This window comes from Lacerta agilis, chromosome 3 (genome assembly GCF_009819535.1).
Source record: "Lacerta agilis isolate rLacAgi1 chromosome 3, rLacAgi1.pri, whole genome shotgun sequence".
NCBI lineage: Eukaryota > Metazoa > Chordata > Lepidosauria > Squamata > Lacertidae > Lacerta > Lacerta agilis.
Genome location: NC_046314.1, coordinates 35,862,758 through 35,889,583, shown reverse-complemented (window position 1 = coordinate 35,889,583; position 26,826 = coordinate 35,862,758). Strand labels below are relative to the sequence as shown.

The 26,826-nt window shown below is 40.2% G+C and overlaps 1 protein-coding gene across 3 annotated transcripts in view; it reads right to left on the bottom strand.

Moving 5' to 3' along the window:
- Window positions 1–250: 250 nt before the first annotated feature.
- CD109 (CD109 molecule) overlaps window positions 251–26,826 on the bottom strand; it is a 67,753-nt gene continuing 41,177 nt past the window's right edge. For 2 of the 3 annotated variants that reach the window (XM_033143252.1, XM_033143250.1), the window contains exons 22-33: window positions 26,143–26,284; window positions 24,854–25,030; window positions 21,321–21,402; window positions 19,414–19,642; window positions 18,307–18,472; window positions 16,703–16,893; window positions 15,207–15,362; window positions 15,049–15,114; window positions 7,424–7,566; window positions 2,743–2,899; window positions 1,368–1,470; window positions 251–541 (exon numbers count right to left, since the gene is read on the bottom strand). In XM_033143252.1, coding sequence (XP_032999143.1) covers window positions 369–541; window positions 1,368–1,470; window positions 2,743–2,899; window positions 7,424–7,566; window positions 15,049–15,114; window positions 15,207–15,362; window positions 16,703–16,893; window positions 18,307–18,472; window positions 19,414–19,642; window positions 21,321–21,402; window positions 24,854–25,030; window positions 26,143–26,284 — 1,785 coding nt within the window. In that variant the 3' untranslated portion in view covers window positions 251–368. The remainder of the gene's footprint in view (window positions 542–1,367; window positions 1,471–2,742; window positions 2,900–7,423; window positions 7,567–15,048; window positions 15,115–15,206; window positions 15,363–16,702; window positions 16,894–18,306; window positions 18,473–19,413; window positions 19,643–21,320; window positions 21,403–24,853; window positions 25,031–26,142; window positions 26,285–26,826) is intronic. The other variant, XM_033143251.1, reaches the window with a different exon arrangement.

Genomic DNA, 26,826 nt, shown 5'->3' with positions numbered 1-26,826 from the left:
TATTTCTAAGTTTACATTGATAGGAATGTGCAGTTAATCCCTGAACTTTAATGGGTGCAGGAGAACATTTGGCTCTGACCTGGAATTATCATTTCAGACAGATTCTCTGGGGAGAAGTCTGGCTCTTCCTGATAATCATTTGGAGATACAAGTTCCTACAAGAGTTCTAGACCTATCAGTGTTTTTTTAAAAAATAAAAATAAAAAAATAAACTGATAGCTGTCACAGGGCCTAGTCTCAGTTCTCCAAATGACAGGTCTCTGCCTCCAATGAGTGGAAGTGAGGAACTTCCCCATCCTGATTTCCCTTGTGTAGGATGGCGAGATCAATAATACTCTTAGAAGTGCAACATGGGTAAGATGCCCACATTAGAGCAGCCAACAATACAACAGGCTTACATGTACTATTAAGAGTTCACGAGAGAGGTAAATTAATGAAGAGCCATCTGCTGAACAAAGATCACATTCATCCTTTTCACAGAAGGTGCATGGTGACAAACTCTGCATCACTTCGGAGTTGTAGCTTCTCACTGCTCTTCTCCCTGTTGTGCAAGATTGGAGGAGTACCATTCACTACAAATCATACTTAAGACATTTTGGTGAGATATATTTGCATAACGCTGAAGAGAATGTCTGAAAAGCTACACAACTTCCATGGAAATCAGACCACTGAAATCCACAATGTGAAGTGAATCCATTTGACTTTGTCTTGAGAAAGCCAAGGGGCCCTAAAGAATGTGTGTTCTGCAATGAAGTTCAAAATATTTTGCTATGGCACTAATTCAGGCTACAGAACTAAGCAGAACACTGGCGTGCATCATAAGATAAGTTAACTTAAAGAAGTTCACAGAAGGAAGGTTTCCTATCCCATCCCAACCATGTGTGTCCCTCCAAATGTCCAAAATGTTTCTCTGTGGGGTTAGGACTTTCCTGAATAACAGTGGTCCTGGGAGAATTACTCAAAATTAGGCCTTGATCCAAATGTAAGTTAACTTGAGGTTCATGGAAATGAAGTTTATCATCCTTTTGGAGGGCCCTCCCAAGAAGATTTTCAGCAGGTGCTGGGGGAGGAGGGGACAGGAAACTTTCTTCCCTTAAATTCCTAAAAGTTAATTTAGCTAAGGATCCAAGAGCAATGGTTCCTGCCCACCTCACCTCACAGTGTTTATCCTGTAAGAAATTCACCAAACTACATTCTGGAAGAATTAGTTTGTTCATCCCCCCCCCCCAAGTGGTATTTGATACTAGGGTATTTTCCATTTAATATGGTTCTTTCCTAGCTGAAAGGAGTCAATTCTTCACTTAACTAACTACAATTGCTTATTTCAGCACTGAATATGAGATATGTCAAAAACAATTGGCACTTACTGGGTTCATAATAATCCAGCACAGTCACAGAGGCATCCTGGGTATTTGCCACTTTGAAGTCTCTCACAGCTGGAATGTCTACACAAACCTGTGTTTCATTTAACTAAAAAGTAAAAAGAAAGAAAGCTTTCAAAGAATTTTTATATACTCCTATGGTAAAGGCATGTAGCTGACTAGATGAATTAACGTCCTAACTTCTTGTTACTAAAATACAGCAACATTAACTGGTTCTGCTCGATCAGAATGAAGACTCCTCTAGTCCAGCATCCTGTTCTCTCGGTGGCTACAGATGTGGTTTGCATAGAAGCACTTCCTGCTTGCCTGTCCTAAACCTTCCAACATTCAGCTTCATTGGAAGCCCCCAGGTTCTAGTATTACGAGAAGTGGGGGAGGGATTTCTCTCTATTCACTTTATCCAAAATACACATAATTGTATATACAACTATCATGTCCCATCTTACATATCTGAACTCAAAAGCCTTTCCTCATAGCGGAATTGTTCCCACTTCATTATCATTTTGGTTACACTTAACACACACACACCCCGCAACCCTACAATACTCTTTTTAAGATGTGACAACCAGAACTAAACTCAGAATTCCAAGAGTAAAAATATATAGTTTTATTTTCAGCCCCTTTCCTAATGATCCCTCTAACATGAAATTCACTTTTTTTTCAAAGCAGCCACACACTAGGTCAACATTTTTATCAAACTATCCACCATGACGCCTAGATCTCTTTCCTGACCAGTCACCTCCAGATCAAACCACATAAACGTAAATGTGAAATTAGGGGTTCTTTTGCCCCAATGTGCAATGCATTCCTCTTTGTACACAGAACACTTCGCATTAACCAACACATACAGCTGAACACATCCTGGCAGTGTGGATCTTTCATTCACCAGTAGGAGTGGGCAGATTAGACTGCTGGAGCAGACTCATATATGAACTCATATACAAACATTAGTGCTAGTCCAGGAAAAAAATGTTCCATATTTGGGGGCAGAGACACACAACCCCATTATTTGCTGCTCCTTCCACACCTTGTGTAAAGAATGCACCCTAGGAACACTGTATGAATCCATATTTCATGTGCTTAATACTGGTGTTTCACTGAACACTACAAGGTCATATACAACAAACATATCTTTAAAACAAAACAGTATTCCAAGAATACAGCTTTAACCAAAACCCTACTGTGGGGAAAGCAGTGCATGCCCTATGAGAATATTACCCTGTTTTATCAGTTCCAGAAAGATATATATATATTTTTTGTTTAAACTTCATTAAAATGTGGCATCTGAATTTAAAGGGCAGGGGGTAGTAAAAAAAAAAAAAAGAATTTAATTAAACCCTCATCCAGTATTTTGACTTACGGAATCCAAATATAAATGGACTTTGCCTTCCGCCTTCTCCACTTTCTTAACTGGATCATCTAATGACATGAAACTGGGTGACAGAGAGAAGCCGCTCAGTAATCCAACCTCTATGAGGGCCATGCCACTCCTTGAAGATGAGCCAACACCCAAATACCTAACAAACAAAAAAGGGAACAGAATAGTTTACATAGAAATAAACTTACTCAAACATTCTATTGTAAATACTCCATGTAAAACTATGGTTCACTTCATATACTTAACTGAATAGGCAGCTCCATTTGCATGGATGGTGTATGAACCCATGGAGGAATGTGACTTTTCATGCACCCCACAATGTCTACAAGTATAATCTACAATGGGACAGAACCTGCATGTGATTTGAATGTCTTTCCACCCTTTTAAAGGGAAGGATTATGTTGATGACATGTACACACACATTATTCTGAATGGGGTTATACTCTCTCTGAAAAAGCAACGTGGGGATATTTCTGGAACCATTACTGTGGCTTGGGGCACAAGTGGCCTTGGGGCACCGGAATAGCCTAACCTCTGTTTACGAATCTCTGGATCAAATTATTACAATGTGTTATATCTAAAGCTGCCTTTAAACTGCTAATGCAAAATTCAGCAGCAAGATTGCTGATCTGAGCCTATGAAACCAATTCTGGCACAATTGCATTAGCTATGAATTAGTTTTCAGGCTTGAGTCAAAGTGCTTGTTTTGATTTCAGGACACCAATACCTCAAGCACCACCTCTCCCTGACCTACTCAGACACTGCTTGTCAGATGAGGCCCTTCTGTGTGCTTCCTCCAAGGAAGATGCAGATGGTGGCAACGAGCCTTCTCAGTGGTGGCTCCCTACTTATGGAATGCTTTCCCCAGGAAAGTCTGCCTGGTACCATCATTGTTGGCTTTTAGGCACCAAGCTAAAACACTCCTGTTTATCCATGCCTGTGACTCTTAATTGGGAGAGCAGTGAGTTCTACTTTTAGCCTGCCTTCTTCTTTTAAGGAGGTGGGTAGGATTTGTTCTTTTATAAATGTTCTTAAATGGATATGTATAGGTATTGTGTTTTATTGTTATTTTATATGGGGTATAAATGGAGGCAGTGAGAGATTTTACTTTCTTGGGATCCATGATCACTGCAGATGGTGACAGCAGTCACGAAATTAAAAGACGCCTGCTTCTTGGAAGAAAAGCAATGACAAACCTAGACAGCATCTTAAAAAGCAGAGACATCACCTTGCTGACAAAGGTCCGTATAATCCGTATAATTAAAGCTATGGTTTTCCCAGTAGTAATGTATGGAAGTGAGAGTTGGACCATAAAGAAGACTGTTCGCCGAAGAATTGATGCTTTTGAGAGTCCCATGGACTGCAAGAAGATCAAACTTATCCATCCTTAAAGAAATCAGCCCTGAGTGCTAACTGGAAGGACAGATCCTGAAGTTGAGGCTCCAGTACTTTGGCCACCTCATGAGAAGAGAAGACTCCCTGGAAAAGACCCTGAAGTTGGGAAAGATGGAGGGCACAAGGAGAAGGGGACGACAGAGGGTGAGATGGTTGGACAGTGTTCTCGAAGCGACTGGCATGAGTTTGGCCAAACTGTGGGAAGCAGTGGAGGATAGGGGTGCCTGGTGTGCTCTGGTCCATGGGGTCACGAAGAATCGGACACGACTGAACGACTGAACAACAAAATGCCACCTTGAGCTCCTTGGAGGAAAGGTGGGATATAAATGTGATAAATAAATACTACTACTACTACTACTACTCCTCTGTGGGTTAAACCACAGAGCCTAGGGCTTGCTGATCAGAAGGTCGGCGGTTCAAATCCCCGTAAAGGGGTGAGCTCCCGTTGCTCAGTCCCTGCTCCTGCCCACCTAGCAGTTCGAAAGCATGTCAAAAGTGCAAGTAGATAAATAGGTACCGCTCTGGCGGGAAGGTAAATGGCGTTTCCGTGCATGCTCTGGTTCACCAGAAGCGGCTTTGTCATGCTGGCCACATGACCTGGAAGCTGTACGCTGGCTCCCTTGGCCAGTAATGCGAGATGAGCGCCGCAACCCCAGAGTCGGACACGACTGGACCTAATGAGTATGACCAAACTGCGGGAAGCAGTGGAAGTCAGGAGTGCCTGGTGTGCTCTGGTCCATGGGGTCATGAAGAGTCAGACACGACTAAACGACTAAACAACAACAATGGGGTTTTAATTTCTTTTATGCTCTAAGTAGCTTTGGGACATTATTTTCTGTTTGAATAGTGACCATTACATAGAATGAATGGATGAATGCACACTCACAAAATAAACGTAGCAACAGTGCGTAGCAAATATTTGCACTTCTCCACCATCTAAATAGAGGAATTCAATTATCTGGTACGTGAACCAACAAAATTATGACCAAGAATTGGGCATTAAATCCCCAATATATTCTAACTGGAAAGTTTTAAAAATACATTTCACTCTTTGTTGTTCTAATTATCCTAACCCTTAATTAAAATCCAGGGGTGCCAATTGAGAAACACAGCATGGCAATAATTTACAAAGAAAATTGCTAAACACTTGTATGTAAAATTTATCTTTCTCAATTTGGAAAATATTATTAGGGACATGCATTCGTCAGTTAATTAATTTGATCCAGATAGGCCCCCTGCGACAACTTGGAAATAACTATTTCCTCTGCTGTCTGGCGCTTCTTGGAATCACCCTAAGAAGGGGGATGTAACTGAGGAGAGGTGGAAATGGCAGGAAGATGGTTTTAAGAAGTGCATAGACCAGTAAAAGATATGATGTGGAGGCAAGAACACCCTGGGAGTGAACAAGAAGGGAATCAGTTTTTTCCAGCAAGAATTGACAGTGCAGCAAAACTCCCACTAAAATAAAATGTGGCAAAGTTAGTAAGTCCCATTCCTTTGCATTCAATGGGCCTAGTCACAGCCTTTTGATGGACTGTGTCCACTTGGCAGTTAGAATCAAGCAGAACAAGGTTATCGGAAAACTGATTGCAGCAAAACTGAACTAATCTAGCTCGTCTAAGCAAGCAGTAGCTGCAGAGTCTACTGACTGATGGACCCATTCCATCACCTGAGTTCCACTTCATTCACCACAAATGTGATGGGAAAATAAAGAGCTTGCTGATTGTCTGGATGCTTTCCAACATTTTGTAGTATTCAGTTTCTAGTTGATTAACTTGTTACTCAAGCATAGGTAAATCTGTTGAACACTTAACTAGTTGATGGTCTGTAGCACCTAAAATAATGCATGGAATTTAAGTAACAACACAATTCACCACATGTCATATGTAATTTGACTGAGTTCAATGGAGCTTATTCCCAGTTATGTAGATATAGAATTGCAGCCTATATAACTAATTTATGTAATGGAGCCTCTGGGATAATTCCCCCCTTTCTCTTTTTGCCTCCCAGAAGTGCTCATGAAAGCAACTTCGTCCAGATAATCACACAATATAGTAGATGCCTGCACATAATAATGCTAACTCTCAGCTAGGCTATGAAAAACGTGTTGGTGGCTTTTTATTTTATATGAGGTAACACTTAAGTACCTTTTCATGAGGGGAGTTCTTCAAATAGGTGGCAGAAGGATTTTGCTTGGCAGAGACAGTAAACCACCACTGTTCTCTTGGAAAAAGAGTGTGTCTCCAATCTGTATTTTGAATGCCTGACAGTAGTTAAAAGTAATTTAATAAAACTGTATTTCTTTTTATATGGGGACAATTTGCAAGAGAGGAAGACTCACTTTTCAAAGCAATGCTCTTAGGCCTGGCAGCAGGGATGATTAAATACAGATATGGCTTTGAAAGAAATTCAGTACAACTGCTGGCTGAGGCTGACTCGTGAGATTAAAAGGAAACAAAACCATCTGTGGGATGAGTCTTCAGGCCAAAGTAGCTGCTATTGAAAACAAATAACTGAATTGGAACTGGATGTAATTATGTCTGTGTTGTAACTGCAAATAGGAAGAAAGCTCTGGTCATTGCCATCCTGGTATAATTGTTTTATACATTAGTATTGTAGAAAAATAAAGTCCAAGAGGAATGCATCAGAATGCTAGGAGGAACCCCAAGGTTTAAATAAGTACAATAAATATGTGTTTTTTATTTTTTAAAAAACCTAAGGGGGGGGGAGAATAAAACCACAAAGAGTTCGATGAAATCTGAATAAGATCAGTAACCACAGGATGTTGAAAAAGAAAAACAGAAAACTTGGGGCAGTGGAGGGTGGAATGGGGTATCCTGAAAAATGACTTGACTAGCTAGCTGGCACCCTAAATAGGGAGACTCCATGAAAACTGCTGGGGATGCCCTTGTGGAACCAAAGCAAAACGGGTGAGCAACCATTTAAAATCAGCTAGTTTAAATGCACAGACCTAAACGGAAGGAAAGCAAGCTAATTAATTTCTATCTAAAAAAGGAAACAAATTTGACTGGCATTGTGAAGACTTGAAACCTGATCCAAAGCATGTTTATTCAGAACTGTTCTGCAAAAAATGACCATCTGTTCAAATCTGCTATTCCTGATATTTTTGCTTTATATACATGCAATCTTTGCTCCCTTGAGCAATTCATGTATGTGTAAAAATAAAAATAAAAAAGTGCCCTGTCCAAATATTATTAGAATTCTGTAAATAAAAGGGGAGGAGTGGTAGTTTCACATATTTACTTACCTGGTGCAAACGTTCAGCGTTAAGTGATTTATATCTTTTTTGTCATCCTTTACGACAACATCCAAGTCAAAGGCTTCCTGACTTTGTGCAGATCTACGCCGCCTGCTGGTATGTGAATTTTTCACGTTGTACATAATATTGAGCTACAAGAGTGCAAACATCAAACATTCGTGAAATTACAGGCGTGTATAAGTGATACAATGCAAACAAATGAGATCAACCTGCAGCACTATGAAAGAGCTCTTGAAGAGAGGTAAGAATAGGGCAGTCTAGATTCTAGATCCTGAAAACTATATAGTTGTGATACAGTTTCAGCATCAACATTCACCATAGAATAATTTGAGTCAATCCAGAATGTAAGAGAAGCAAAACTGCCAGGCTAATGCAAGCAAATTATGAAATCCCTGAGTACGTTGCCATTAACATTATGCTACCATAAAGGACAGATAGGGGTGTAACTTGTATGAATCCCTAGGCATTGCAAACTGCCATGTCAACCATTGAAAGTGGCATAAACAAAGAAAAGGTACTTCTGTACTTGGAAATATGCTAGAGATGCAAATATCATTTTATTTCACAATTAGACAGAATACTTTAGCAGAAAAACACTTCTGCATGCAAAAACATAGGCTGTTGACTCTTTATTTTAATTTTATTACTAAATTTCCTATCAGCTCACCCAGACATTGAGCAAGGGTGACAATTAGGGCAGGCAGAGGTTTATCTCCCATTTTAAAAATGTGGTGCTTGACGCCAGTATCAGAGATCCTTTATTGCTAATCATAACACTTAGATCACAGATAGCAAATCTCTACACCTCATGACATACAGCTCCAGGTAACTTGACAGGTAGGTGTGGTATGCCCAAAATGGCTTCACATGCCAAATTTAGAGAGTTTGTAGGGCCTAATTAGGCCCACAGGCTAGTTTTCCACCACTGCATTAAAGAAAAGTTGGAACTGATTTCCCAGGAATGAAACTCAGAAGAAATTCATTAAAATAATACGTTTATAATATAGCATAGGTCATATGACTACCCGCCCCGCTCCCCCAAAAAACTCCTTATCTCTCTTACATTGCAAAACAAGAGTAAACATGAAACCATCCAGAAACAAACATGAAACCATCCAAAACACGAACCTTTCCACAGTAAAATCTTAAGTGTTATTTACTAATGTAAATACTAGTAACCTTAGGAATCAAGTGTTATTGAAGGCTTAATATATGTCACTAAACATATACACAGTACATATGCTGCAAATAAAAGTATTCCATTCCATTAACGCTCTTCAAGGGAAAATATCAATCACATGCATAGCAAGCTACAACAGATAAATATTTACCGGTACTCTCCATTAGCTTCTTTTCCCAGATCATTTTCTCTACTCCCTGCTTTATATAAAAGCAACTCGATCTTCCTTTGTTTTACCCAATGTAGAGAGATCATGTGGGTAGGAGGCAAGCAAGAGAAGCAACCAGAGAAGGTGGGGTGCTTGACCAAGGGCTTAGCCACACTTCCTCTTGTCCCACTGCTTTCCCCCAGGCAAAATCACTCTTTAGCATTCAATCAGAGCAAACAGCAATTTGGGTTTTCCCCGGATTGACATTTGTTCAGATCTATTGCTAAACAGCTGGGTTTCCCTTGGAAAGGAGATGGGCAAAGGGAAATCCCCTCAAACCCATGCTTTCTAAGCATGGCACAAGCCAAAGTGTGGAACAGCCCTTAATTAATCTATGTCTATCAGTTTCCTCTTCTCATGAGGTTCAAAATGCAGGTTTGTAAAAGCATTTAGAACCCTACTGAGATAAAATTGGAGGAGAGGGTGCTATGGAACAAGGCATAGTTCCCTCTTCAAAAAACAAAATTGTTGCTTGTGGCACTGCTACACACATTAGCATATAATATGTAGGTAGTCCCTTAGTTTATGTCCTCTCAGAGTTTAGGAAACTAAATACAGAACTGCTGTAATATAAAAAGAACCTCCAAAAAGCAAGGAAGGTAAAACACATCACTGTTTCTGAATGAAAACATCCACTTCTAAGGCCTCAAAAGAAGCCCATCAGGATCCCAAAATAATAAAATAAGTTGAACATGCTTTCTCCTTATTGGAGACACGTTGTGAATTTGGTCAAATCAAGCTAGAAGCAAATCAGCAATTTGTCAACACCTAAAAGCTGTTGTTTTAGTATTTGCCAAGAGAAGCAAACGGGTAAGAATTTACCAGCTGCACAGGAACATCTGAAACAATATACTGAATGACCCCTTAAGAACACATTTAATTGAAAGAAGCCTCATGTTTTATTTTCCATTCCTTGGTACTGGACAAAGAAAAGCCCACATAGAAAGAAAGCCTCACAGAGGAGTGACTGAATATGCTTTACCTGACTAGTATCCACTCAGGAATGGAAAAAACTCCTTCCTTCTCTGCTGCATATGGTGCAAAGCAAGATTTCATACCACACACAAAGAGCATTGACTGACTCATTTTGTAGGGCACATCTGTATAGTGGTTTAGAAGACAGAAAGAGATGCATCCAGTGTACAGCCAGCCCTTCACAATTCACACACACAAGTGACTTACACTTAGGCTGGTACCCACAGCTGCCAACACTGGGGTTTGTGAGGACGGCAAAACTAATTCAGGTCTTGCAGACTTTTTGTACAATATGTGAACATTTGCTACACATTTTCTGGGAACAAACCATCTTCCCTTAAGATTGCACTTCTGTTCTAGGGAAAACGTATTTTACAAGCACGTAAATATACAATGTTTTGTATCTGGGGAAATGTGATAGTTTCTCCAGATTGTGCAGGCATTGTTTTTTGTAATTGGATATAAGTGTGACTGTCTGGGCATTTACTGGATAATGCTCACGTCTCAATAACTGAATTTATGTCTGTACTATTTTGTGATCTTCCTAGTTAAGGTTTTTATTTGTTTGAAATTATTGGACTGTTGAGTGTTTCCAGCTGTCTAACCTGAACACTGGCGTGCTCATCCTGACACTTTTTTTTAAGTGGCAAAACCCAAATTGGCCCTCCTTTCCCATAATGTAAACTTTAGGTTTTTGGCTTTTTAAAAATCTTTAAGGTTGGGTGCTCTCAATCCCCTGTGCTGGAGCACACAACCCACTATGTTTAAGAAGGCGGAGAAAGAGCAGGTAGTCTGAAGCAAAGTTCCTCACACCTTTATATACAGATGGGGGACATTGCAAACTGTAGTTTGGATCAGGATGGCTAGGGACACTCTTTTGTTTAATTGTGTAGAAAGGCCAGAAGTCTTGCTTGGCAAAAGTCATGTTCCGGCTGTGGGGCAAAATACATTCTAGACTCCTGGATCATCTCTAGACCCCCACTACTGGTTTAGCTAAAATAAAATAAAAATTGCCAAAATGAATAGGAAGCTGCTGTGGCAAAACAGCACTCTGAAAGGGACTATCCAGGAACACTGACGGATAGCTAGAATTCAGTGTTTGTAACACTTAATGTAACTAAGCTTACCAACTTCTGACCCCAAAGAGGCTCCTGTTCCTTCCAGGAAGCACAGCAGCCCCTAGCACACTAATGAAATAGCAGGACAAACTACACTCCAGCAACTACTGACAGCAACAGGGCAATCTTCAGCGCCAGTCACTGGCAGCCTTATTAAGTTTTTTTAAAAAATAAAAAAATCTGGCGGCAGTCCCTGCAATATTCCATCTGAAATGTGTCAAGTATTTGGAAAAATCTCCTACCAGTCCAGGAATCCTTTGCTTTCCTATGTTTATTCTTAAGCCTCTGATCATAGCAAACAGATGTCTGGATGGAGGTATATGCTAAAGGGTTATCTTCAGCAGGAGTTTCTTCTCCAAAGTATTTTATTTGGCTGTTAAATTGGGTGTTGAGGAAGGAAATGGAATGTTAACTAACAGCACAATCCAGTTTGTGTCTACTCAAAAGTAAGACTAATGGGGCTCAGGTAACTGTGCATGCAGCCTAACTTGCATATAAAAACAACAAATGCAAGCACCTGTAAAAATGGGTCATAAACAACCTCATAAAACCAGATGGGTATTATCTCAAGGGAGCCCTGTCAATGTCCAGTGTGTTAAGAAGTCCAAAATATATTTAATTTGGTTAAGCAGAGTTAAAACCCTAATTTCACGGAGTTGCATCCAACAAGTCTGTTCTGTTAATGCAAGGACTTCTGCTTGTGAAAAGGAGCACCCCCATCCCCCAGGGCACCCCTCACAAGTCAGCTGCAGAAGGTCGGGGGAATCCCCAGAACCGATTAGGGGGGCACATGGAGGAAAGGAGAGGAGAGGAAGGAGAAATTTTGCTGCACAAGCAGATGTTCTTGCGTGAACTGGACAGCTTTGTTGGATACAACCCCAAATAAGCATGTCCATCTTGACTAAAACAACAAGGCACATTAATTAAAACCAATTTGGATTCCTCACTTTGCTGCAGGTATATGCATGGAACAGATGTTAGTATCCAAAACAAAAGAAAGGGCTTCTGGAAGTCAGGCATGACATTGCCAGAAGTTTCGACTAGATCAGCCCATTTCACAGTGAAGAGTTTAATTAAGGATGCTTTCCTTTCCAGCCAACAGGAAAGCTTGCTGTGTAAGTTTATCAACAGTAGACACAAAGAGCATAACAACTACGCCTTTGATTTTGATTTTTTTTTAAATCCAAGATAAATAAAGTTTCAAACCGGCTGACCAGAACGCAATAAAGATGCTGGGACACCTGGTAAGGGGAAAAAAATACAGTGGTGCCTCGCAAGATGAAATTAATTCGTTCTGCGAGTGCTGTCGTATAGCGAAAATTTCATCTTGCGAAGCACCAACGGGGGATGAGCGGTTTGACGGGGGGGGAATCGCGGAAATTTTTCGTCTTGCGAGGCATTCGTCTAGCGAGGTACCACTGTACTCAGATGGACATAACATACTTAGGAGTCTGGGGGTGGGGAACAGACAGGTCTCCTAAAAATCAGCTCTGTGTTCTTAGAATTGCAAAGACAGATGCAATAATCAATCACCAGAAAGTCTCCACAGAACTGAATGGAGGGGGGGGGACTTGTAATGGGGCCTCCCAGGTACCTCCCAACCCAGTCCCACTGTTTCTGCAGTTCCAAACAGCCACAACATCAGAAAATATTATTGATCCCTTTAACAAGTCGGCTACACATGGTTGGCAATCTGCATTTCATTGGTGAGCAGCATCTTGTGAAGACCTGCCAACAGAGGAGCTGCACCAGTTACCAAATGTGGCTGGCCACTATTGTGCTTCCTCATCAAACTCTTAATTTGCTATCAGATGACTCCTTTGGTTAGCTGCTGCACAGCTGCGCAGTCTTAAGTACCAAAAAGAGTTTTTACAACCCAGAACCTTTTAACAGGATAGAAATGTTTCCTGCATGTGGTGAGTAGGACAAAGATGTCCTCCTATTATTCATTTTGTTGTTATTTAAAGAAGAAAAGTAGACTGTGTCACTTTTTAGGGCTCTGGAAGTGAAGAGCAATCTGCAGGATGCCTCTGGAGGAGTATCGTCAAGCCCTCTGCCAAGCCCCACCCAACCTTCCACAAGCTCCTTGTGCAGAATAGCTGTGCCATGCAAGGGCACCGGCACAGAAGTGCCATTGGGAACAACTGTGGTAGCGCTTGGCCTGAGCTTCAACAGGAAAGGACAAATTGTTCTGCTACACCAGGGTTGGGATGCGTATGCCAGAACATATGAGCTGCTGCTTTGCAGCAACGGCTCACAGGATAAGGGAATTAATACAGCAAAAAGAAAGAAAGATGGTAATAATCACATGCTATTTCATATCACAGATGAAAAGCAGATCTAGCTTGTGGGTTGAAGTGGTGGGGGGAAATAACCCTTTGAAGGGTATCACAGTTCTTTTTCGTTCGGGAGGATTCCTGCCAAGTAAAAGGAAAGAAAGGAGGTGGTTCCAGCAAACCCAAACTGTATTGGATGAAATTATTCCAGAAGTCTTTATTTCTTTTGCTTTGCCAAACTACAGACGAGAAAGTGCAGGGTCTTGGAACTGTATCACGGAAGACCCGTGCTTTAAATCTGTTTTTGCTATAGTCGTGGAAATAAGGGCTTTCCAGCCATTTGCCTTGCTCTGCCCCCCAGCTACAGGAATCTTCTACTTCGTCAAGGAAAAGTTAGCGCCAAGCTGTACCAGATTTCCTGAATCTCTAATGACCTAGTGGTAAGGTTGAGCCATGTAGGCCTGGAAGGGTCAAGCCCCACTAATAGCATAAGGCTACCACTTGTGATGCTAGCCAATGCCACTTAAAAAGTAACAAGACAATCCTATACACACTTAATTATGTGTAAACTCCATTCGTTCAAGTGGAATAATCTTAAGGGGAAATATGCATAGGATCAATGTTACTGTTAGGAAACAAGTAAATATGTACTTAGTGCTTGAAGTCAATTTATTGTTGCAATAAATTTAAACCCATAACAGAATGCTTATGTTTGATTAATTCTAGATTTAAAATTAGTTTGATAGGTTCATTATTTAAAAAGAAGCTTGTGATATTTCCATTTGTTGTTAAGTTTTAGCAGTCTGACTGTTGTTGGAAACAATTCCTGCTAAGTCCACTACTTTCAAATATGATGGATGAGCAAGCAATTGCCTTCTGTGATACCGACACAATTCTTGGCCTCCACTGCTGGAACTGAAATTATTCTCAAACACATTTGAACTTTATGGTAATCAGAAACAGCACTTATGAAAATGCACACACCAGAATAATGCCAATTTACAATGCTCTGGTCTCTTACTGAGATTTTACAGGAATAGCATATAGTTTACTCTTCAACTTCCACCAGTGTTGATTTACAGCTGATGAATAGCTGATTACTGTTTATCTGCTGCAGATTAGTTTGTTTGTTGCACAGAATTCAAGTCATCATGGAAAGTAGTTCATGTAATTTATGCACTCAGTTTAAAACCTTCTATGGGAATTAAAGACAAAAGTATGCAATAAAGGTATTGGATTTCTACACTAACCTATATTCTGCACTCTTGCTACCTTCAAACTACAAACAACATTATCTCTTCTGGCAGCATCTACAAATAGTGGCAGATACCAAACATAAATGTAGCCAAACAAATACTCTAATAAGAGGGAAGGGATGGAAAAAATTCCATTGGGTGAAGGTGATCTGCCCACAGGAATTAAAAACCAAGCCATAGATTCTTTATTTTATGGACGGATGATTGTTATAATTGAATGATAGTGTGCTTTAAGAGAGTCCAATACAAGGAGCAGACAAAACACACTGGAAAAATCCAAATTAATTAAGTCACAGGGACTCTAATAAGTGGCCTAGTTCACATAATGTTGAGTCCACTTTTGAAAATGAAAATGTAATCCACCTAAAAAGTAGCAGTGGTGGACTTAGGGCTTTCAAATTTCAGTGGCATCCTGTGTAATGCCAAAATCTGGCGCACCCTCCCACCCGCCTTCTGTTCTAAATCACTGTTGTGGTGCCCTGTTAGCTTAGCGACCAGTGCAGGTGAGCCAATCGCACACCCCTAAATCCACCTCTGAACATAGTTTCTAGTTCAAATAGCCTTCTGAAAAGAAAGTTCCACAAAAACAACATCACATACCTGGAAGAGTCCCAAGCCACGGCCGCTTGCAAAAACTGTAACTCCCACTGGCTGTGTAGCTGCAACCTAAACACAATGGGGAGTATTAGCATGTTCAAAAAAGCACAATGAACTGAATGCACTGCACTGAAAACAGAAGGGCTTCTTTACTACAGTACCTCTTTGGTCTTGAGAAGTAAGCGGTTTTCATTATTAATTCTGAACACAACTGGATCATTTTCGCTAGATGGACTGACTGTTACATCCATTTCTGTTTCAATGCCAGTAGTAAGCATTGCACAGGCACTCAAAGCCTGCAGGGCCACTATTGTGTCCTGTATAGAGAAGCAAGGACAAATTATTGTTTAATATGGATGCCTCTAAAGTAAGTAGGTTCCAGCCTGCCTTAACAGTTGAATTGTTTTTCTCTTTGAGCTGAGACACACAGGAGTCTATGAACTGCTGCTCCAAACATGTAGCTTGGACCAATGCTACAGTCCGCCAGAGTTCTGTTCCAGCCTATTCATAGCTGAATGTAAGTACATAGGACCCTTGGACACAAGGAATGGGAGATGAGGCTGGCAGATGCAATCTTCTTTCTCCCTTCTTCACATATACATTGGCACCCAGACTGAATACCTGAACAGGCCTATGGAGTTCCTTGTTCCTTCTGCTTGCTGCCCAAAGAAGCTAGGCAGAGCACCAGGCAGTATTTGCCCTGATCTTTAAAAACTATAATGTTTGCATGACAAATGCTTGACAAGTCATCTTTATAGAAAAGTTTAAAGTTCTAATAAAAGGAACAGGGAGGGCAATACCCAGCATGAGAAACAAAACTGCTGCATCAAAACAAATGCAGGAAATGGAATGCTAACATCGAACAATCATGGAACATGGAATGGGCTGTACCAGTTTGTTGCTAATATTGTTGGTTCAGTTGGTAGAGCATGAGACTCTTAATCTCAGGGTTGTAGGTTCAAGCCCCAGTTGAGTTAAAGATTCCTGCATTACAGAGGATTTGTCTAGATGACCAATAAAGTAATTGGTCTAACATCATTATGGAGTACACTCAGACCTAACCTCAGTTTTGAATTCAATTCAAATTCAGTTTTCTATCTACTATGTCACACTTGCTCACACTCATTTTTATGGAACACTCCCGAGAGATGTGGAAGAGACCAATTAGAAAGTCTTCTGTTTATCAAAGAGCAATCTGTTAAGTGTTTTCTTAGGTTTTAATGATTTGATGAATAGTTTTTCCAAGTAGCAAATACCCATCAGTAATGAATTCATTTCATTTCACTTCTATCCCATCTTATTTTCATCATAGAACTCAAGGTGGGATTCTCCATTCATGTGTTGGTCACATCAACCCCTACTTTGCTGCAACATTTGTCCACAGACCATGCTCTGGGCCTGTTAGCAATCAGGCTGTGGCTTTGGCATGCATTTTGTAGAAGGTACTGACTGGCTCCCTTGAAGAACCAAGCATTTCTTCCTTTCATCCTCAAAAACAAATGAACTCCTTGCAATTTAGAAACCAATTACCAAGCAGTTAATTTATCACAAGTTCAGAACAGTGCTTTTCGAAGTTTCATGGCCGGAGCCACAAAAAAGACTAATATTAATTATGAAAAGATAACAACAGTGAATTTTGTAAAGATGACTCTCTAACCTGTGTAGAAGAATAGCCTCCCAGGTGGTTTCTTTGCTGGCTTAACCATTTCATAATAGAGATCCCCTCTAATAATCTCTGTTGTTTAGCATGAGACAAAACAGCATAGCCTGCAACCTCAATATCTACAGACTGAGGCTGCCAGGAATCAGACAGTTGAGAAGCTTGTGATATCCAGAATCTGAGTTCTTCTGGAAAAAAGAAGAATAAACATTTCACATAGCAACAAAATATAATAATAATAATAATAATAATAATAATAATAATAATAATAAGCCTTTCACAACTAAGAAGAACTATTATAGTCTGAAGTCCACATACAGTCAACCATTTCAAATATCAATTATTTTGAAAAGAGCATGGCTGCCTAGCTAGAATCCTGAACAGGAACACTCCACACTGCAACCTTTTGTTGCAGGTTCCACTTGAAAATGAGTATGATGCATGCATGGGTAGACAAATTAATGAAAACTTATTGACTTATCAAATAAAAGAAAGGAGGTAATCCACCTTTTGTATATTCAAGGAGAAGCCTACAAAGCTCAAATTAAGTTCCAGAAGCATTCCTAATATTCTCAAAATTAAAAACAGTGACCATCTTTATAACTAGGGATTTGTTGGGGAGGGTTATAAATAATGCTGTATCTCAGCTTCTATAGGTTTGATTTACATTTGCTTTATATTAACACAGTGTTTCTCAGACAGTGGGCTGGGATCCACCAGTGGACCACAAGCCACTTTCAGGTGGGCCTCAGCCTGGCTAGTGCCTCCTCACTTGCCTGCCCTCACCCCACAATAAGTGCCATGGCTGAAAGATAGACACATTTGGGGTGGGGGAAGGGAAGGGAGATCTCCCTCCTCTGACGGGAAAGAGGAAGAAAATGTGTTGAAAGAAATTAAAAAGTGAGAAAAAAATACCCATGCCAAATTCTGCTTCCATCTGCCACCATTTTGTGACTGGTTTTGCCCCTGCACCACCATTTTATGACTGGTGAACCTCAGCTATGTCACATGGACCCTGGGGCTAGAAAGTGTGAAAACCCTTTACTACCATAGTGGTCAGGGGCGGAGCAAGGGGGGTTGGGGGCGATCCGCCCCGTGTTCCACCCTGGAGGGGGTGACACTCGGGGCCCCTCCCCCGCGACCGGCCGAGCCCCGCCGCCCGACAAAAACCTCGCTCGGTGCCGTGGCTGGCTTGCTTGCTCGCTTCTTCTCCTCCCTCCCTGCTGGACCCTGGTTGGCCAGAACTGCAGGGGCAGGCCAGCGAGGGGCGTCACATCAGCTACAAGCATGACTCCTCGCAGGCCCGCCCCGCGGCTCCGCCCAACCAGGGCCCAGCAGGAAGGGAGAAGAAGAAAAGAGTGCACCGGCCCACCAGCATGGACGGACTGTGCATGTGCGGCATCCAGCACATGCGCTGTTCGTCCTGATGCATGCGTCGTGACGTCACAACGCATGCGTAAGGACACATGCGCGCTGCGGAGCAACGTCCTGCCCCCGGGGGGGTGCCTCCACATTTGCCGCCCCGGGCAGCCAAGTGGCTCCATTCACCACTAATAGTGGTTGTACCATCTGCAATTGTAAATTCAGCTGTCTTACACTACCTTGATGTTCTGATCTCTCATTCAGTAGATCCAGAGCTTGCTTTGCTTCCGCACTCTTTGCCAGCGATAAAGCGTAAGTCACAAGGGCAAGCGTATGATTATCTGATATGCCTTCACGTAATTTAAATTCCAGAAAGTCCAATGCTTTTCTTATAGCATAATCATACTGCAGAAATAAAGACATGAAATAAACTATGAACTCCCTTTAAGCAAGCAAATGTTAAATTGCAATCTTAATACATTAATGTCAGGGTTGTGTGTATGCTGTAATTCCACACAAAAAAACAGAGAATGTTGGCTTGATCACATAATCCAGCAGACTGAGAATCTTAGCTTTCTTTTTAAAAACAGCAAGTTTCTAGCCCATACGGCTGAAAAGATGGTTGAAAGGGTGTGGGCAAGACCTGCTGAAATCTCAGGATCTAGATGATGCTTAGTGGAGATGGGGAGATTTCAGTGCCTTGTATAGCTCCTTTCCCACCTCCAGCACAGATCATGCAAACCACACAACAGAAAATATGCAATGAAAGGTGAAATACAAATTGCATTTTGAAGATAAATGGGGAAAAAAATGAAGATAAACCCATTACTGGTCTAACAGAAATATAATAGATCCTTCTTAACATGCAAGCCCAGGTTGGACAGAGTTTGGGTTTATCCACACTTACCTTTTGCCTCCTCCCCCCTTCTAGGAAGAGGTCAGTGCTTTAACGCTCCATGTCCAATTGGGGTTTCTCAACAAAAGCCTCCTCTTTAAAGCTTAATTAGAGCAACATCAATTCAGGTTTTCCACAGATTAACGCTTGCTCCAATTCAGCTTCAAAGAGCGGGTTTCTCAGGGAAAGCTCCAGAGTAAAAAAAATGAGGTGCTCAATCTCAGAGCTTTAAATTGCAAACCATTGCCTGGAAAGAACAAAGGAAAAGTAAGTGTGGATAAGCCCTTTGTCTAGCTGTTCCTTTAATCAGGACTGGCCAACCTTTTTTGGTCTGATAGACACATTCACCAACGCCCATCAACTTTGGGGAGGCTTGGCCCCTTCAAATATTTTATTAGGGGAGCCAAAGGAACTTCGGCTCCTAGGAGTTGGCTTCTATGGTTATAACTACCTTATTTGTTTGGTACTCTAATAGTGCAGTCATAATATAAGCAGTAAGAGAGACAGAGCTGTTAGTTCCTCCTTGCAGTTCAGTATGCAGCACTCTCCCAGGCTCCTGGAATTCCCCATTGTGCTTCTGATGTCTAACAATCCAAGCAGCTGTTGTCTCCAGGATAGATGAATCAATATCTATGAATGGCTGAGCTTGAATAAAAGTCCTCAACACAAAAGCCGATAGCCTAGGGAGAAGTGAAGAATAAATATGTAGGAGTTAAACACTTCCACAGATCCAATTATTTAATTTAACTTGCACAATTTGTTTAAGAAAATATCACAAATATATGCACTGGAAGGCTTAAAACAAGCCTTGCATGTGTTAATTGCATACAATTGGTACAATTTGTTTATTACATATTTTCATGAACATGTCTGGCCTTGTAAACTGTCTGAATAGGAGACCATATGGGAACCATATGTAAGCTCCTCTGTGTTCTTTAGTGGAAATGCAAACTCTGAGTGCAGATAAATAAATAAAAGTATTTAGGGAATATACTACAACATTATGAAAAAATTCTCAAGTGTGAAACATGCGAAGCAGCTCTTAAAAAGAAATACTTGGAAATAGCCAGCAGCTTTTTCTATTGAGAGAGCGCTCATATGCCAAATTACAATGCATGAACTACCGTGCAAAGTCAGAACAAGAACAAATGGTTCATCCTCCAAGAGTTCATAGCAGATGGCAACCAAGCATTCCAACCTTTAAAGTCAGATCATTCACTTTCCACCCCTCTCCTGAAATTATTTAGTGACCCACTACACTCACCCAGAACCACACATTTGAGGGATAACCAACCTCATATAACTCTAATTAATGCATGAAGGAGTTCATGCCACAGAGTAAGCTGTCCTGCCAGGCTTAGCTAGGTCACTTCCATTCACCTCAGGAGAAGGGAATCAAGCCTATTTTTGTACCACTGTCTACCTTAGAAGCTCAGTGTGTGAGGTCTGAGCTGGTTGCTGTAGCTAAGACTGCATGGCTCTAACAAGCCTTTTGTGTGTTCCTATCTCAATAATTAAAGAACGTTCACCACTGTAGCTAAGGCAATTACTGCTTGTGTTTTCTAACTAAGGAAAACCACATGAATCTGACTTTTGGAGTGTTTGTTAAGTAAAGTATTTCTATTTTACCAAACATGTGGTCTTTTTCTATGCTAGGGGAACAGGGGGACTTTGGAAGGAACTCAGAAGAGCATATTTTAAAGCTCTAACAGCCTATATTCCTATGCTTTACTATGTTGGATAATTTGTGATTTTAAATCTCTGGTGGGGTTCTCTCCCCAAAGATTACTTGATCCAAACCCAGAACTTGGCATACAGAAATTCTCTATTTTCCCCCTTTCCTTGCCACCAACAACCATCAGATAGTCAAAGGAGCAGCAGTATTGCACGCAAACACCTGCAAATGCCCCTAGGTGAAAGATGGGAAGGCAGATGAAATGAATGATCTAGTTGCAAATACAGCCGCAGCAGCAAACTTAGCGTCAACATGGCATGGTGTTGGGGGAAGAAGCTATACTAGACTATAGGTGCAGCCATTCCAATTTGCCTTAGTGACTCTGTGTGTGCATTTTATGCCTAATACTTGCTGTGCAGCTATTAAAACTTGTAATCTGTAATCCTTGGGGAATCTGCAGATATCAACTACATTTTATACATTCTCTGGGCAATATGCAAGAACTGCATAAGAGGACCTAGGACGTGAGTCACAGGTGTACACATCCAGCTCTAAGAATTATAATAACTTAAGGCTAGTACACGACTCTGGCTTTGGCAGTTGGTTGCTGTACCAAAACATAATTGATGCATCTTGCCAACTACAAGACTATTAAAGATGCACATTGTTTACTGAACACTTACCACGTGCTCCCAGAATTGTCTTTGTTTCCAAAAGCACTGAAAGAACCATCATCTCTTTGATACAGAAGCTCTCTTTGGTATCCTGGAGAAATGAAATATGAGAACAGCATTGTATGACAGTTGGGCTGAATTTATTCAATAGGTTTATCACCTCCCAACTAGGCATCCACTGCAGGCTGATTGCTGAACCTTATAGGAACCAAACTGCTACTCGTGCTTGGTTGAATAATGCATCTCAGCTACAAAATAGTGTCTTATAAAAAGCAAGATCCATGAGAAATTTCTTATTACAGCGGGTTTACAGTCTCAGATAATCAAACAGCTGATGCACTAATTGATGTACATAATGTAATGGGAGGCTGAATTGGCACATTATACAGAAAGAATTCAAATACTGATTTATGTTTTTATTACATTTATATCCCACTCCACCTGCCATTTTATCCTCACAACACTCCTGTGAGGTAGGTCAGGCTGAGAGAAGGCAACTGGCCCAAGGTCAGCTAGCAAGCTTCAGGGACAAAGTACTTAACTCCTTCATAATCAAGCCCAATTATTATTACTACTGCTAACTAACTGATTATAAGAAGCACTTACCCAGGGACTTATCTGATAAGGTGAAATGTGAAATATAATTTTCTAGTTTAAAACTGCATTCAGGGAATTGCACTCACATTTTACTCTTCAGCATGCATGGGAGCAGATAAATTGAATGACTTGTGTAATCTTACTAACAGAACCCATGTTATCTCAACCATGATAGTCGCATATATCTATCTCTCCTGAGTATTGTTTAACTCTTGGGTTTGGTTTGGTTTTTTAATCCCATATATATTGTGCTAGCTCTGCTCCCAATCTGAAAGTGAAAAATCAGCAGAAGAAAGAAGTGGGCAGAAGCTTGCCAAATAGAACAGAGCAGCTGCACTATCTAATTGGCAGATGGGGATCACTGTTGTGTACCAGGAGAGAGAGGGGTGAGGGGGCAGGGAGATTGCTCTGGCGTAAAACACACCTACTGAGCCAACCCAGTGCATTTCTGGAAGTGAGACAGAGGTGGAAACATTTAGGAAAATTAAAATCAATCAACCCAGATAAAGGGTGCAATTCACTTAGCACCTCTTTAACAAACAGCAGAGGAAAAAATAAAATCAGAGGGCTGGGCTTGGAAGCATAATCTCTTCTAGCTTGCACTTTAAACTACATCATCCATACTACATATTACCACCATTACACTTCCCCAAACACACATACATGTAAAACAAACTGGCCAAAAGAGAACCATGTTTGTGCACTAAAGCTAAAATGTTTGTAATGCCTTTTGATTAGAGTCAATCCCTACAGTTTACAGACTGAAACCACCAACCCATATAAACACCTGGCAGGAACTTGTATCTCAAAATGTGTTTTAAAAAATACTTGTATGAAGTGATCAAATGACCAAATGAATTAGCCCTTAGGAATAAATCGGCTGTTAGAATAAAAGCACAAGGTGGTATTCAACTGTGTTTTATTCATTGCAGTTCCAATGAAATTAATGGACCCAACTTAGTTGTGTTCATTAATTTTAAGTGGTGGGTCTGCTCTAGAGTAAAACTTAGTTGAATACAACACGTAATCTCAATGTGTGTAAATCAATAATTTAGAGTCACTTCATATTTTACAATCAACTTGGCTAGAGATAATCTCCTATGTAGGGAAAACACAAGTTTACCTTAATGGGACTACTTTTGTGTCATGAGCACATGTTACATGCTATGGCCCTACCGAAAGAAAAGTGAGAACAAATGGATCCACTGGACAGTCAAGAAGCAATTATTATAAACTATAGAGGACACACCAGAGACATTTCACAGTTTAGACAGAAGCAAACCTGGGTTAGTCAATGAACATACACTAAAAAAAATAAAAATCTACTGCCAATCACTATTTCCTGATGAGTGTCCCTATACGAAACCTGTCTCTGTTGCATTGACATTTCACATTTTTAGAGCTATTATTTCCATAAATAAAAAGCACACCTTACAAATGTAATGCATGAAATGGCCACTAAGTCATTTACGAGTAAGCATGAGAAGCCGTAGTATGAACTGCGATCCCAAACACACTCATTAGGGTGCAAACACCTTCAAATACAGTGGGAGTTACTTCAGAGCAAAAGTGTGTAGGACTGAACTTTTAGGGAAGCTTTAGAAAGGAACATTGTATACTGTTTTCAAAGACCTTCCAACTTGGATATGTTAAAAAGGTGGTGTACTGCATGATTTTTATTGACAATGTAGCATAACAAAAAGCTATTCATAATCATCAAGCAAAGTACTGTATAGAAAAACATTTGTAAAGGTTGTTTTGGAGCCTGTACTTTTTAGGAATTCAGACATATGATATAAAGTTTATTTTATGCTACATTGGGTAGACTATGATCACGATGTATAAAAGAATATGTATAAATATAAGCCTTTCCAAAAGGACCATAAGAAGCAACTGTACAAAAGAAAAGAAAACGAGATGGAGAGAAGTATTTTTCTTTTTTAAAATCAAAGCTATTCCATGATAGCTTTTATTCTGGCTGCAAAAGAATGCAAAGAAACATTGTAAATCCCAAAGCCAAGCATGATTTAAGTTAAACAATGTATCACTGAATGACAAATTTAACAATGCAGTTATGACTCATTTAAAAATAGCTTTAATAAAACTAATGTTTGGAGAAGTTAAAAACATTATGATAGTATAAATCAATCTACAGGGAGTGACAGATTGCTTGCAAACTTCAAAGAAGTTGCTTAAAAAACAGATGTTCATTATTTTTGAAACTGTGTAACTTTAGGGTGGCCAAAGTCCAGTTGTCAGGCCAAATACAACCCATGGAGTTCAGCAAAGCAAACAAAACCGTTTCTGTTGTCGGTGGCCTTTGTTCCTTCTTTGTGGGAGACTGATCTGGGATGTGAGTCCAAATATAGTTGTAACGTGACAGTACCAAAGTCAACAGTCCTACACTGGAGATTAAATCTGCCCAATTGTGTTAAAAAAGGATGCAACCTGTGTGGTGCAAGAGCAATTTGGAAGTCAGGACTGTGTACGTCGCAACTCTACTTAAGTAAAGAAGAAACAGATAATATGGTTTTGGGTGAGAAAACTAGCTTCCTCAGATTCTCAGAGTTTTTTCTTTTTATGTTTCCAGTTGTACTAGAATTCCAAAGGTACAGTTAAACTGAGTTTATTGCAAAACTATGCTTAAACCACATGTGTGGGCAAGGTAAAATTTGAATTACCTTGTTACACACTTTACAGAAGGTGTTACAGTCCTGGTCATTTCTTATTATGACAGCTGCTACTGGCAAGCTTTCAGGGTTCACAAAATTGTCTCAGACAGCGTTTGCAATTTTCTGCCCATTCTGCCCCTCTATCTATTCATCACACATCTGAGGCGTGGATAAGGAAAAAGGAAAGCAATCCATGCAGGAGGCATGATTTCTCCCATCAAACCTTAATAGAAACCCACAATAAATGGCAGGCTCTTCTCCACAGATTCTTACCTTCTCTCATATATGACATAGCTTTTGATTTAAGTCTGGGCTTCAGGTCTCCTGCTTTGGCCAGATAGTCCAGAACATAAATATTGGGTGCAAAATTGATCATATTCTGTTCCCCACAGCCATAAGGCATCTTGATCAGTGACTCCAAACCGCTGATAGAGGGGCCAAGGATATCTCCTGAAAGATACAGTTCACAAGACAACGTAATGGAAATGCCAGTAGAGAAATGTGGAAGGTTGAGTTAATCATTTTGCGGGTTTTCTTTTAAACTCATGAAAAAACACTGGATCACTAATATATACCCTAATATATTCATGCACTTCAATGAAGAGGACACACAATAACTGAAATTATCATACATTTGCAGTACACTATATCACTTCTGCTAATAATATGAGTCTAGGGAATGGGCCAGGAGTATTTGAGGCTGCAGCATTGCTGAAATTTACCAAGTGCAGACCTGATTAATCTCCTGGATATGAGACCACTAGGAGTTCAACATAAAACAAAATATAATAAATCAATGTCTTTTTAAAATTTGATGGTAACAACATATAAAACTGAAGACCAACAAAAAAAAACCCAGAAATGTCCAGCAGGTATACAATACTCTACAGAGCTATGCTAGTATGTTAGCAGTGTTTGAAACTCCCATTGTTATAGGCGCATTTTGCAACAGGGAATTTCATTAGCCCGAGCAGTTTCTGAGCTGCAGTGTGGAAGAAATACCTTTTTCTGCCTCCCCACTTCCAGCTACTCTCTGAAGACTGGACAAGAGACCCTGTTAAGAATATTAAGGTGATGGGCAGGGGAAGGATTAGACCATGTGAAAAATGAAAATAATATTTTAGCTGCAGTTCATTCATTTTCAGCTTTGTATATTGTTATAAAAAAGTGTGCCTAGACATTCTGTTGTTGCGCCCATAACCTAGGTTTTAAGGTGCCATTTAGCTCCTAGCTTTCATATCTCAGTTTCCAACACTGTATGTTAGCAATAAAAAAGGAGGCTGAAATTAATGAGTTACATGAGAAATAGCCTGCACAGCATTTCCTTTTCATTGACATGGAACACTTCCACCTATGGACATGGAACACTTCCACTTCTCACAGGTAAGGGATAATTTATCTATTCAAAACCAGTCATGATACCACACCAGTAACAAAATAACTTGCATGCTGAATCAGCAATCAATTAGAGCACACTCTTACTGATATTTCAGTTTCATATTTACTTTTTATTTCCCAGCAGATATCAAAATGAAACAATGTAAGAGGAGTGAAATGCTTACCAATAACTGCCACTTGCACTCTTTCACTGCCAGGTACTACATCAGAGGGAAAAGTGAAATTCAGTCTTTTTGTTTCAAATCCTATTCTTTTGGACAGGTCCAAAAGAATTGTTTCTGAATGAGACTGTTCTAATCCCTCAGCCTGTGAAAAAATAAACAAAGACTAAATGCATGTCCAGTAATCATTAGGTATGGTAGTTCTTTGTGAACTTCCCTCAGTATCAGGGGCCTCTACAAATCTCAGAGTGCAATCCTGTACCCACTTAGCTGGGATTAAGCACCACTGAACTCAATGGAAATAACGTCTGCGTAGACATTTGTATAGGATTGCATTGGCAGTGCTGATATTGGGAAATGAAGCAAAAATGTAACAATACATATCCCCATGGATTTTTGTTTCACAAGAGTTTATGTGCAGTATTAATCTTGCATAACAAGTTATCATAATTGCATTTTACGACAATATATAAACTATTTTCAAGACTAATAAATTTCTAATAAGTTTTCCGCAACAGAGTTGGGTCTTCTTAATACTTAATAGCTTAATGCAAAGGTTTTCAAGGAGCACAATTTAGGCATATTTTTGTGCAGAAAACAACCATAAAGCTTCTTCAGATTTTTTTTTCAACCATTTCCAATTACATACTGCTTAACACTGTAGTTTGAAAGTGGTGCACAACTTCC